Source organism: Aegilops tauschii, chromosome 4 (genome assembly GCF_002575655.3).
Source record: "Aegilops tauschii subsp. strangulata cultivar AL8/78 chromosome 4, Aet v6.0, whole genome shotgun sequence".
NCBI lineage: Eukaryota > Viridiplantae > Streptophyta > Magnoliopsida > Poales > Poaceae > Aegilops > Aegilops tauschii.
In genome coordinates this window covers 520623246-520636640 of record NC_053038.3, presented here as the reverse complement: position 1 = coordinate 520636640, position 13395 = coordinate 520623246, and the positions used below count along the sequence as shown (strand labels likewise).

Here is a 13395-nt window from a genome sequence, read left to right as displayed (position 1 = left end):
GCCCAGATTCCAGAGGGCTATGCTCGTGTCTTGGTTGATGAGGTGGTGGACCCATATTCGGGGCTAGATCTTGACATTCGTGGAGGTGACGACGAGCACACACTGGGAAAGGCCATACATCATATCATCCTATGGAGAAAGGATTGCATCATCTTTCGAAGTCCACCGACACCGCGGGACTCCTCCTCGAAGTCCGCCACCGTGTCAGCAGACTCCCGCTCCTCCAAGTCCACGAACGCGTGAGCAGACTCCTGCTTCAAGTGCGGCACAGCGTCAGGCCACTCCTCCTATTTCAAGTCTGACACCATGTCAGGCCACACCTCCTGCTTCAAGTCCGGCACAGCGTCAGGCCACACCTCCTGCTTCAAGTCCGACACCGTGTCAGGCCACACCTCCTGCTTCAAGTCCGAACAGCGTCAGGCCACTCCTCCTGCTCCAACTAAGCCACGTCAGCCGTCTCCGCCGCCTAAGCAATCGCAGAAGAGACACGCCGCAGCTATGGTGCGTAGCGGTATGAGTCGAGGTAGTACAGAAAGTACAGGCGGAGACAAGCGATATAAATATGGTCCAAGCAGCCTCGCTCCTCTTCCTCAGAGGCCTTACGACATGACCGAGGAGCAAAACGATGCAATAGTGCGGGCCGAAGTGGACGCTCATTTTCGACCGAAACCGGCAACACCGCCGAGGGAGAAAGTGCCTGAGGAAAATATTGACCACTTCATTCGTATGGCTAGACCACCAGCTCCCAACCTGATGACTCAGACTATGAGCGCCAAATCAGGAAGGCACATCGAGCGCGACTACAGAAAGAAGCGAGCTCGAGCTGGAGCCAACAAGCAGCTGTCAAAAAATGCGGGAAAACCGTTCCCCAGCTGGGAGAACAGGCGGCGCAATCGACCCCCCCCCCCCCCCGCTTGTTGTGCCAACAACACATGAGAGTACGCGCGCCCAATATTATTGTGGGCAAACCGTTTACGTTCCCGAGCTGGGCGATGTGGTAATAACCGAGGAGAATATAATGCAGGCTGAAATGCTCAAGATCACTGTTGGACAACTCCTCGAGATCGAGCCCATGTCTCCGCTTAGAGAGGAGGAAATAAAACGGAAATATGTCCGGGGCCAACCTTTGGTCGAGCCAGACGAGGTCAAGAACCTCCCAACGAGAATGTATGAATTGCATCAGTGGTACATGAACATTACCAAGATTTCCAATCGAGGGTCCCTCATGGTGAATGTCAAGGAGGAGCATTACTTCCATGAGAAAGCTGTGTCCGTTGAGTACTCAGAACTATTTCAGTTATTCAATCAACATGCACTCGACAAATCTATCGTCAGTTGCTATTGTCTGTAAGTGATTTCTTTCTGTAATTCAAGTCTCAAGCTAGCTCTAGTGCTCATTGATTGATCATTAATTACCTGTAATTATATATCCTCACTATATATTCTTTTCTGTGGTATTATGCAGGATGAAGATGTATGAAATGAAAAAAGCTGGACGCTATGGCATTGGGTTCATTGACCCAAATACCGTTAATGAATACACATGGAAATTGGAATGGTGTAGACAAGATGTAGAGAAATGCATGCTAGAGTTCTTGAAGCGCCTCAATAGCAATGAAGATATACTACTTCCTTACAACTTCGAGTGAGCCACACTGTCTTTGTACTACAAATTCTGTTTTTGCTTACTAGCTAGATGTTAATAAGTGTATAGGGTTTAGGGTTATAGTTGATTAGTGTTATGCACATGCCCGCTTAATTTATACATGCAAACGTATGCGCATGCAGCTTCCACTGGATCTTGTTAGACATTAAAGTTGACGAAGGAAAACTTGAAATACTGGACTCACTACTTAAAAAAATAGTGACTACAGCATCGTGAAGGGGATAGTCGACAGGTTATTTCAATCATTATTAACTGTATCTCGGCCTATTTAGTTCGTCATTTCCTGATATGAACTATTTTTAATAACTCCTTTATTAATTTTCTTTGCCGGCGGGTAGGGCTTGGGCAAAGTACATCAAGGTGACTCCAGGAAAATGGCGACAAAAGCTAAGTTGGTATCGACCCAAGGTAAGTAATTAAGTAGTACTAGCTAGCTAGCTACCATCTCTTTAATTCTTGTTTCAATACCATTAATTAATTAACATGCTTGATTAATTATTATCTGATTAAATTCTATTGTCGTAAAGGCCTTGAAGCAGGCGCCGGGGACTAAAGTGTGTGCATACTACGTTTGCGAGAACATTCGCATGATGGTGTCCGAAAGAAGCAGATCTGATAGACAGGACTAGGTACGTTTTACCAGAACACTATTCACAAATCTTACATGATTGTCGATATCTAGTCACATAACTAATACACATGCATATTGATCTCCTTCTTAACAGTTCAAAGAGGTGCGGGACAAGCTCCTATCAGAGGAGCGCATACGAGCACTTCAAGAGGAAATAGCGGGATTTTTGCTCGACCAGGTCATAGATCCCAAAGGAGAATACTATTACCCGCTACCGCCCCATGAACCACTTGTCATCGTGCTCCGAAGGCACCAAGGCAACATGTAGGAGAAATTATATATATATATATATATATATATATATATATATATATATATATATATATATATATATATATATATACATGTGTATGTGTGAATAACTAATGGTGGTTGTGAGACATTCGATTATATATATATGATCGGTTCTACGAGAAAATCTATTTATATATATGCATAACGTGTACAATATGTAGTATCGTAAAATACCAGCAAACAAAAAATAATTAAATGGAAAACACAAAATTAATGGAAAATAAAAAATTAAAACCAAAACCCCCCAAACATTTAGTACCGGTTGGTGCTACCAACCGGTACTAATGGTCTACCAGCACCCGGGCCTGGCTCGTGCCACGTGGTGGCACTTTAGCGCCGGTTCGTGCCGAACCGGAACAAAAGGGGGGGCCTTTAGTCTCCACTCCATAGTGCCGATTGCAGAACCGGTACTAAAGGCCCTTACAAACCGATGATAAAGGCCTGTTCTGCACTAGTGGTGCCTTGATTTCTTCCTCATTGACCCCATCCGTTAACTACTTCGCCATCTTATATTGTTAGACTCTAACGTCTCTAAGCAATCTAATATTTTTCTTTCTTTTTTTGATATCACTCGGATGACTCATGATATTCCATTACATCTCTGAGCATGATTTTTTTAATCTTATGTATGTTAAGTTGTTAACACATATTGTTAAATGTATAATTATATCTTGCGCATAGGATTATTCATGACAAGTCCGGTGGCAAATATATTGTTAGCTCTATTTTCTTGCATGTCTTGTTTTAGCTTCCTTTTGGTTCGAAACTCTTGTAAATCTGATAATTCGGCTGTTTAATGGAAATTGATGAGGTGTCTCATTCTCTAAAAAAACATGTGATTGTTATTTGTTTTTCTTAAATTTAGAACTAGAAATATGATTTTTGCTACATTTTAGAAAGTAGGCACACCGAACACCAGGTTCCAGAACCAGCTCCGACATATATACACAACATGCATAAATATACAAGAAATGATTATTATCTGAGTTGGTTCTTTGTAACAAAAGCTTGTTATATAAGCATTTTATTCGTCTGATGGAAATATTTTGATCTGTTCTTTATCAAACCTACAAACGCACACCTCTGACAAATCAATCAGTTTATGAGTGGCCTCCCAACCTAGTCACTGGATGCACTATTTACTCTAACAAAAGGGGGCAGGTGAGGTTTGGTGTCATGAACCTAGGCAGGAAAGGCAACCGACATAATTAGATTTATGCCCTGAACTGGTCATGATAAAACTTTTAGCAAGAGGATGCTAACTGCTCTTACTAAGATCGTCATATCTCTCCGCTTTGGTTAGGCAGGTCCATTAATGTCGTCGCCTCATCCTGCAAATACTCAGCTACTGCAAGAGAAATTTGACCAAGTAAAGATTTATCTGATTACCATGATGATAACAGGGGCTGCTAGATATATTAGTTGTATTAGGTGAATTCGTGCATGGATCCACACACCTCGATTTCTTCCTTATCGACACAATCCGGTAGAGCTACCGCGTTGTCTTCTGTTGTCAGATTTGATGACAAATCTGGTGGAAAATATATAATTTCCTTACACTAATGTCATAGTTTGAAAAGATAGATTACACGTATTTTATTATAACTTCACGAAAGAACAGGTTGATAGAACTCCTTGCAAGATGTTAGCTAGTCTTGCTAAGATCATGTGAAAAGTTCCTGCTCTCCATCGTCATGGCCTGTGTGGCAGCTCTCCTTTTGGTTGGGCACTTCGTCCACTAATGTCGCCTCTCCTTCCTGAAAATACTCAACCACTTCGAGAGACATTTGACCAAGTAAATACCAGATTGACGTGATGATTACGTACAGGGGCTGCTACATATAGCAGATGTATTAGGTGGATTCATGTGTGGATCGACCCGCCTTGATTTCTTCCTTGTTCAGACACAATCTGCCGCGTCGTCTTATGTTTCTGGAAATCATGACAAATCTACTGGCAAATATTTAATTTTATAGATTGAAAAGCTCGATTGCACACATTATTCTATATATATCAACTTCTGGAAAAAACAGGAGTAGTAGTCACTCTATATCTCTTTAGAAGTCATGCAGGCACCCATGAATCAAGCCCACGCATGAGTAGGTGACATAATTTGTCAAGGTCGGCCTCGAGCTGGAAAACAATTGATGACTTTATATGACTTGGATTTCCTCAACTGCTCTTTGACTAACTTTGTGCATGCGCACCAGACCACCACTTCAGACTATGACCAAGTATATGATAACTGTATCTAATTACACTAGTGATATTTCATTTATTTATCTTTAAACTATTTCCGTAAATAGTGAGGGGTGGGGACTTTTCCTGGAACCAGCCCTGCATGCATTGTGGTGACTCAGGAGAAAGTTTCACATTGCTTCTTTGAAGGGAAAACATGTCTTAAAGGGAACTTGTAAAGTTATCCAAAATAGTTTAATCAGCAGCCAGAGACCATTTCAATCTGTTGATCGGGTGCACTTGACCTTCTCTATTGCTCACAAGTTCTGAGCCTATATAAACACATGCATCCCCTGCATGTTCAAACCATCGTCACTCACGCCACAAACAGAAATAGGAAGACGAGAGAACAGAAGAGCCAAAGACACAAAAACGAAATGGCATCCTCCTCTTCCTTCCTTCTCCTTGCTGCACTTCTTGCGTTGGTCTCATGGCAGGCCACTGCTTCTGATCCTAGCCCACTCCAGGACTTTTGTGTCGCCGACATGAATTCACCAGGTACTATCCGTTTGTCATCATGTTTTCACCAAATATATACGTTGAAATCTATTTCTGGAAATTATATGCAAGTCTAAACAACGTTGTAAAAATCTGAGCTTACATGTACATCTCTTGTGCCCCCAGTCCGTGTCAATGGGTTTGTTTGCAAGAACCCGATGGAGGTCAATGCGGACGACTTCTTCAAGGCGGCCAACCTCGACAAGCCTAGGGTACCCAACAAGGTTGGATCCAACGTCACTTTGATCAACGTCATGCAAATTGCTGGACTCAACACCCTCGGCATCTCAATTGCACGCATCGACTATGCTCCCTTGGGTCAAAACCCACCACACACGCACCCTCGCGCTACTGAGATCCTCACGGTGCTCGAGGGGACACTGTATGTTGGCTTTGTCACATCCAACCAGCCCGCCCCCAACAGAAACAAGTTCCTCTCCAAGGTGCTCAACAAAGGTGATGTGTTTGTCTTCCCCGTGGGGCTCATCCACTTCCAATTCAACCCCAACCCCCACCAGCCCGCTGTTGCAATTGCCGCACTAAGCAGCCAGAACCCAGGGGCTATCACAATTGCCAATGCAGTGTTTGGGTCAGACCCAGCAATATCAGATGATGTTCTTGCCAAGGCATTTCAGGTGGAAAAGAATACAATAGACTATCTCCAGGCTCAGTTCTGGGAGAACAACCACTACTAAGTCAGACCTTTGTTAATTACCCGGAAGACCAGTGCACAAGTGAAGGACATGGTTGAGTTCCTAGATATGCTTCCTAATCTATAAAATAAATGGAGCATACGTCATGCCATTGTGTGTCTGTAATTAGTGAATGTATTTCTACCTTCTGAATAATTGACAATATTGTATTTATCACACTAATATGATCTCATATGCTTCTTTTGGAATCTGATGTGTCGTATTTATCATGATAAATCAAAATTCTGGGTTCATTTCCCCTTGTTCCAAAATAATAGATTATTATATGACAATTAAATATATGTTTGATGCTGGGGTGAACACCTAGGAATATCTTGCAATACATGTGAAGTATGCCATGGTTAGAACCCGGTTGTGCTCAGGATTGATATGTGAATGTTGAATTTGCAAAAGTTGCTTCCTGGAATTGTTGTTGAGGTACCACCTGAGAATCCCCAGATGTGCCCAACTCCTCCCGTGTCGCCCCTGCGCGGCGACCGGGGGGAACCCTAGCGCCGCCGCGTCCTCGTCCCTCCCCCGACCTCTCCTCCTCGCCGCCGCTGGGGCGCGCCGCCGAGCAAAGCCCGGTCGGCGTCGGCGGCGGCGGGATCTCTTCTCCCACGACTCGCTGGATCTGGCGCGGGCAGATCGCGGCGGTTGTTGGCGGCGCGCTGGAGGCGGGGCGCGCCGGCGCGGGCTTGGGGGCGACGGCAGGGCTCACGCTCGCGGTTTCCCCTGGTGTGCGTGGGAGTCCGCTCGGGGCGCGCGGCGGCGGCCCTCGGCAAGCGGTGGCGGGCGCTGGGCTCTCGTCGGCGCTCCGGCGTGTGCAGGCGGCGGTGATCCCCGTGCGCGGTCGGCGGCTCCGTCTCTGACCCGGACGGCGCGGGGGATGGCGGCGGCCCGGCGTGGCCGGCGATCTGGATGCGGTGGTGCCGGCGGCTCGCTGATCTGCCGGTGCTCCAGGGTTCTGCCTGGTGGTGCTGGTGGTGACGGCAGCCCGTGCACAAGATTTGGATCACTTCGAACTGATCTGGGTGAAAACTTGCCTTCGGTGTCTGCTAAGGCCGGCGGTGGCGGCGCTATCTGCGTCGTTCCCTTCTTGAAGGCATCGCCGTGGAGAAGTTCAAGCCTACTCTCTGCTACCTCCTGGGGAAACCCTAGATCAGATGATCGGATGACGGCGGCGCTCTGGTGTTGTTCCTCCCTTGGGGCGTCATTCTTGGAGGTACACACGTGATCGAGGGACCAGAGGACGGATTCTTTGGTGGAGCGGTGATTCATCCTGCACACTGATGGCGATGGATCTTGACGGCGTGGCACAGTGCAGATTCAGAGTTTGCTGTGGGAGGATGGACTCGCGCAGGAGGACGACGCTGTCGAGCGTCGTGGTGGCGTCGATGGCAGAGAGACCTGGCACGGTACATGCAACAGTACAGCTCTGAAGATGGATTGGTGGCAGGTGGCTGCGGCGGCCTCATACCTGGCAGGCGTCCTGGTTGAGGAGTGCGCCGGACTGGTAGGTGCCACATACCCGGCAGGCGTCCTGGTTGGGACCTCAGGTCTTAGATGTTTAGGTTTGGCTGCGATGTCTGTTTGGTATTAGGCCCAGACTATCTGAGCCCCTTCATCAATTGGATAGGTGTAGCAACAGTTGTTGCTTAGACGGTGGCTTTAGTCTTGCTGTTGTTTGGCTTTGTAAGGTCTTGTGAGAATAATTAATAAACTGGTCGTATGCATCGCCCAGACGCAGAGGCCGAGGGTCATCCTCCTTTTCTAAAAAAAAATCTCGCTTTCTGCTGCATGTAATAAGTAAGTTTCGGTCCCTTTGCTATCTAACTTGCTTTAGTTGTTGTTGGCTCGATTTTCTAGCGGGCTTTGTTTTAGCTTCCTTTTGGTTCAAAACTTGTATGTTTGATTGACGGTTTCTTTAATGGAAATCGATGAGGTGGCTTGTTGTATCAAAAAACATATGAGCGTTATTTTTTTGTCTTATGTTAAGTACTGTATGATTTTTGCTAAGTTTTAGAAATTTGGCACACCGGGGACTAGGTTCCAAAATCAGCTCCAACATATATGGTAAACATGCATAAATATACAAAAGAAGCGATTATTACTGAACCCCCAAAAATGATTATTATCTGAATTGCTTCTTCGTAACAAGCTGGTGATATAATCATTTTATCTCGAAACAAAATTTTGCTCGCTTTATAAATGAAGCTACATAGCAGAACGATGCATGGTGTTGACGAAATCCTCATACAAGATGATCAAAGAAAAGCACAGCAAAACAAGCCAAACATGCTAACAAGCACAGAAAGTGCACAACTAGATGCCTCGAGCATGCCACCGAGAAGAAGCACGGGAGAGGCCGGACCACCTTGATACCCAACCAGGACCACCACCAACATCAAACAACATGCCACCTAGGAGAAACCACTTGGCTTTGTCGTACCGTCACGGCCCAACTACCGTTGGAGAGGACCCTCTGCCCTCTTGCTCTGAATTGAGAAGTGACATCCATATCGGCAAGCAGGCAGGACGAAGGGATGATGTGGTCGCGTGTAAAAGATAGGTGCAAATGATAGAACGAGTTACTGGAGTTGAGGTAGGGTCAATTGGATCTTCCCACCATTTTGAACACGCAGCCGCGATGAAAGATAGTCACTCACCGGCAACACCCCCACGAGGGTCACAACGCAATGCGCCGCAACCATCGTGTTTGTTGAGGCGGACAAGTGTATTCATCCTAAACTAGCAGGGAGGAGAGAGCCATGGCGATGCGCCCAAGAGGGACATGACACCCGCAAGCATCACAGCCACATGCGATGAAGCTCCGAGCTTTCAGTCAGACCCTCCCCAACACCTTGCCAAGGGGGACTCAGGACACTAGAACCACCACAATAGGTCGAGAACTCTAGATCAAGATAAGCCCTTCGCCACCACCGATGGCGACAACTTCACCAAGACAACTAGCCACAATTAATGCACCTCGCCACCCCCATGGCCAGGAAACACCACCATGCTACTCAATGGAGAGCTAACGTGCAACCTGCCATCCGGGGTCGCCGCCCCGGCGTACGACACTCCAGCCCTGCGCACCTCCACCAACATGCTGGTCCAAGATCATCGGTGGAGGACATCAAACCCTAGCAAGGCTTGAGCCGACCCAAGCCCACAACCACGACAAGATCTGATCGAGCCCAAGACTGCTAGTGACCCCATATGACCACGCCGGGTTGATGCATGGAGGAGCTCACCATCGGAGAGACTCACCCACGAGCGGTGGAGTGTGGCCATACCTTGTCTGCCGCAATCACCCCTCATAGGTCAATGACCATGGTGTTGCCCCTGATTTGGGCAAGCGTCGACTTCGGTCAAAGTTCCCTGATCCACAGACACGAGTGAGGTGGAACACGGCCCCACTAGTCATGGCATACCGCCTCAAGCAACTGGCCCACCTCCGACAGCATGGGCTAGAAGTGGCGCCACTGCTAGGGTCTAGAGTAACCCACATAGATGGGGGAGTTGAGGGGAGAGGACGGACACGCCATCACTAACTACCACCACTCGGTGCTTTGTCAGCATGGTGCCGACCGATGGCAGAGAGGGAAGGATGATAGGACGGGGGCCTACGACCGACAGTGGAGATGGCTTAGGTTTTGACGCCTAGAAGTTTTTTATTTGTTTGATGGAAACATCTTTTCTGTATCAAGACAACCAACACACACCTCCAATAAAATAATCATTTATGAGTGGCCACCCGGATTAATATCATTGGATGCATTTTTTACTCTAACAAATCAAGCAAGTTGAGCCTAGTCAAGAAAGGTCGTGCCTAATATCAGACGACAAGTAATCCGGGACAGGGAGAGTATATAATAGTTGTGCTAGCTAGGTGCATTCATGCATGGAATGACGTGCCTTGATTTCTTCCTCATTGACCCCATCCGTTAACTACTTCGCCATCTTATATTGTTAGACTCTAACGTCTCTAAGCAATCTAATATTTTTCTTTCTTTTTTTGATATCACTCGGATGACTCATGATATTCCATTACATCTCTGAACATGATTTTTCTAATCTTATGTATGTTAAGTTGTTAACACACATTGTTAAATGTATAATTATATCTTGTGCATAGTATTATTCATGACAAGTCCAGTGGCAAATATAGTATTAGCTCTATTTTCTTGCATGTCTTGTTTTAGCTTCCTTTTGGTTCGAAACTCTTGTAAATCTGATAAGTCGGCTGTTTAATGGAAATTGATGAGGTGTCTCATTCTCTAAAAAAACATGTGATTGTTATTTGTTCTTCCTAAATTTAGAACTAGAAATATGATTTTTGCTACATTTTAGAAACTAGCTACGCACACCGAACACCAGGTTCCAAAACCAGCTCCGACATATATAGACAACATGCATAAATATACAAGAAATGATTATTAACTGAGTTGGTTCTTTGGAACAAAAGCTTGTTATATAAGCATTTTATTCGTCTGATGGAAATATTTTGATCTGTTCTTTATCAAACCTACAAAGCACACCTCTGACAAATCAATCAGTTTATGAGTGAGGTTTGGTGTCATGAACCTAGGCAGGAAAGGAAACCGACATAATTAGATTTATGCCCTGAACAGGTCATGATAAAACTTTTAGCAAGAGGATGCTAACTGCTCTTACTAAGATCGTCATATCTCTCCGCTTTTGTTAGGCAGGTCCATTAATGTCGTCGCCTCATCCTGCAAATACTCAGCTACTGCAAGAGAAATTTGACCAAGTAAAGATTTATCTGATTACCATGATGATAACAGGGGCTGCTAGATATATTAGTTGTATTAGGTGAATTCGTGCATGGATCCACACACCTCGATTTCTTCCTTATCGACACAATCCGGTAGAGCTACCGCGTTGTCTTCTGTTGTCAGATTTGATGACAAATCTGGTGGAAAATATATAATTTCCTTACACTAATGTCATAGTTTGAAAAGATAGATTACACGTATTTTATTATAACTTCACGAAAGAACAGGTTGATAGAACTCCTTGCAAGATGTTAGCTAGTCTTGCTAAGATCATGTGAAAAGTTCCTGCTCTCCATCGTCATGGCCTGTGTGGCAGCTCTCCTTTTGGTTGGGCACTTCGTCCACTAATGTCGCCTCTTCTTCCTGAAAATACTCAACCACTTCGAGAGACATTTGACCAAGTAAATACCAGATTGACGTGATGATTACGTACAGGGGCTGCTACATATAGCAGATGTATTAGGTGGATTCATGTGTGGATCGACCTGCCTTGATTTCTTCCTTGTTCAGACACAATCTGCCGCGTCGTCTTATGTTTCTGGAAATCATGACAAATCTACTGGCAAATATTTAATTTTATAGATTGAAAAGCTCGATTGCACACATTATTCTATATATATCAACTTCTGGAAAAAACAGGAGTAGTAGTCACTCTATATCTCTTTAGAAGTCATGCAGGCACCCATGAATCAAGCCCACGCATGAGTAGGTGACATAATTTGTCAAGGTCGGCCTCGAGCTGGAAAACAATTGATGACTTTATATGACTTGGATTTCCTCAACTGCTCTTTGACTAACTTTGTGCATGCGCACCAGACCACCACTTCAGACTATGACCAAGTATATGATAACTGTATCTAATTACACTAGTGATATTTCATTTATTTATCTTTAAACTATTTCCGTAAATAGTGAGGGGTGGGGACTTTTCCTGGAACCAGCCCTGCATGCATTGTGGTGACTCAGGAGAAAGTTTCACATTGCTTCTTTGAAGGGAAAACATGTCTTAAAGGGAACTTGTAAAGTTATCCAAAATAGTTTAATCAGCAGCCAGAGACCATTTCAATCTGTTGATCGGGTGCACTTGACCTTCTCTATTGCTCACAAGTTCTGAGCCTATATAAACACATGCATCCCCTGCATGTTCAAACCATCGTCACTCACGCCACAAACAGAAATAGGAAGACGAGAGAACAGAAGAGCCAAAGACACAAAAACGAAATGGCATCCTCCTCTTCCTTCCTTCTCCTTGCTGCACTTCTTGCGTTGGTCTCATGGCAGGCCACTGCTTCTGATCCTAGCCCACTCCAGGACTTTTGTGTCGCCGACATGAATTCACCAGGTACTATCCGTTTGTCATCATGTTTTCACCAAATATATACGTTGAAATCTATTTCTGGAAATTATATGCAAGTCTAAACAACGTTGTAAAAATCTGAGCTTACATGTACATCTCTTGTGCCCCCAGTCCGTGTCAATGGGTTTGTTTGCAAGAACCCGATGGAGGTCAATGCGGACGACTTCTTCAAGGCGGCCAACCTCGACAAGCCTAGGGTACCCAACAAGGTTGGATCCAACGTCACTTTGATCAACGTCATGCAAATTGCTGGACTCAACACCCTCGGCATCTCAATTGCACGCATCGACTATGCTCCCTTGGGTCAAAACCCACCACACACGCACCCTCGCGCTACTGAGATCCTCACGGTGCTCGAGGGGACACTGTATGTTGGCTTTGTCACATCCAACCAGCCCGCCCCCAACAGAAACAAGTTCCTCTCCAAGGTGCTCAACAAAGGTGATGTGTTTGTCTTCCCCGTGGGGCTCATCCACTTCCAATTCAACCCCAACCCCCACCAGCCCGCTGTTGCAATTGCCGCGCTCAGCAGCCAGAACCCAGGGGCTATCACAATTGCCAATGCAGTGTTTGGGTCAGACCCAGCAATATCAGATGATGTTCTTGCCAAGGCATTTCAGGTGGAAAAGAATACAATAGACTATCTCCAGGCTCAGTTCTGGGAGAACAACCACTACTAAGTCAGACCTTTGTTAATTACCCGGAAGACCAGTGCACAAGTGAAGGACATGGTTGAGTTCCTAGATATGCATCCTAATCTATAAAATAAATGGAGCATACGTCATGCCATTATGTGTCTGTAATCAGTGAATGTATTTCTACCTTCTGAATAATTGACAATATTGTATTTATCACACTAATATGATCTCATTTGCTTCTTTTGGAATCTGATGTGTTGTATTTATCATAATAAATCAAAATTCTGGGTTCCTTTTGCCTTGTTCCGAAATAATAGATTATTATATGACAATTCAATATATATTTGATGCTAGAGTGGACACCTAGGATTATCTTGCACTACATGTGAAGTACGCCATGGTTGGAATCCGGTTGTGCTCAGGATTGAAATGTGAAAGTTGAATGTGCAAAAGTTGCATCGTGGGGTCGTTGTTGAGGTATCTCGCTTTCTGGTGCATGTAATAAGTAATTTGTGGTCCCTTCGCTATGGAATTTGCTTCTGTTATTGTTAGCTCGATTTTCCAGCATGTTTTGTTTTA

General features: G+C 45.2%; 2 protein-coding genes across 2 annotated transcripts; both read left to right on the top strand.

The window, feature by feature from the left end:
• The first annotated feature begins 5065 nt into the window (after window positions 1-5065).
• On the top strand, window positions 5066-6228 carry LOC141021414 (germin-like protein 8-5). Its single transcript, XM_073497236.1, has 2 exons — window positions 5066-5327; window positions 5454-6228. The coding sequence occupies exons 1-2, from the start codon at window positions 5114-5116 to the stop codon at window positions 6020-6022; spliced, it is 783 nt and encodes a 260-aa protein (XP_073353337.1). The 5' UTR covers window positions 5066-5113; the 3' UTR covers window positions 6023-6228.
• Window positions 6229-11958: 5730 nt separating this feature from the next.
• LOC109785289 (germin-like protein 8-5) lies at window positions 11959-13059 on the top strand. Its single transcript, XM_020343882.3, has 2 exons — window positions 11959-12163; window positions 12290-13059. Exons 1-2 carry the CDS (start codon window positions 12043-12045, stop codon window positions 12856-12858), a joined length of 690 nt encoding a protein of 229 aa, XP_020199471.1. The 5' UTR covers window positions 11959-12042; the 3' UTR covers window positions 12859-13059.
• The last annotated feature ends 336 nt before the right edge of the window (window positions 13060-13395 follow it).

Excerpts from the sequence above, each read along its gene's own strand:
- LOC109785289 (XM_020343882.3), top strand. The coding sequence starts at position 12,043 with ATGGCATCCTCCTCTTCCTTCCTTCTCCTTGCTGCACTTCTTGCGTTG. Across the intron at positions 12,164-12,289 it reads CGCCGACATGAATTCACCAG|TCCGTGTCAATGGGTTTGTT; the intron begins GTACTATCCGTT and ends TTGTGCCCCCAG.
- LOC141021414 (XM_073497236.1), top strand. The coding sequence starts at position 5,114 with ATGCATCCCCTGCATGTTCAAACCATCGTCACTCACGCCACAAACAGA. Across the intron at positions 5,328-5,453 it reads CGCCGACATGAATTCACCAG|TCCGTGTCAATGGGTTTGTT; the intron begins GTACTATCCGTT and ends TTGTGCCCCCAG.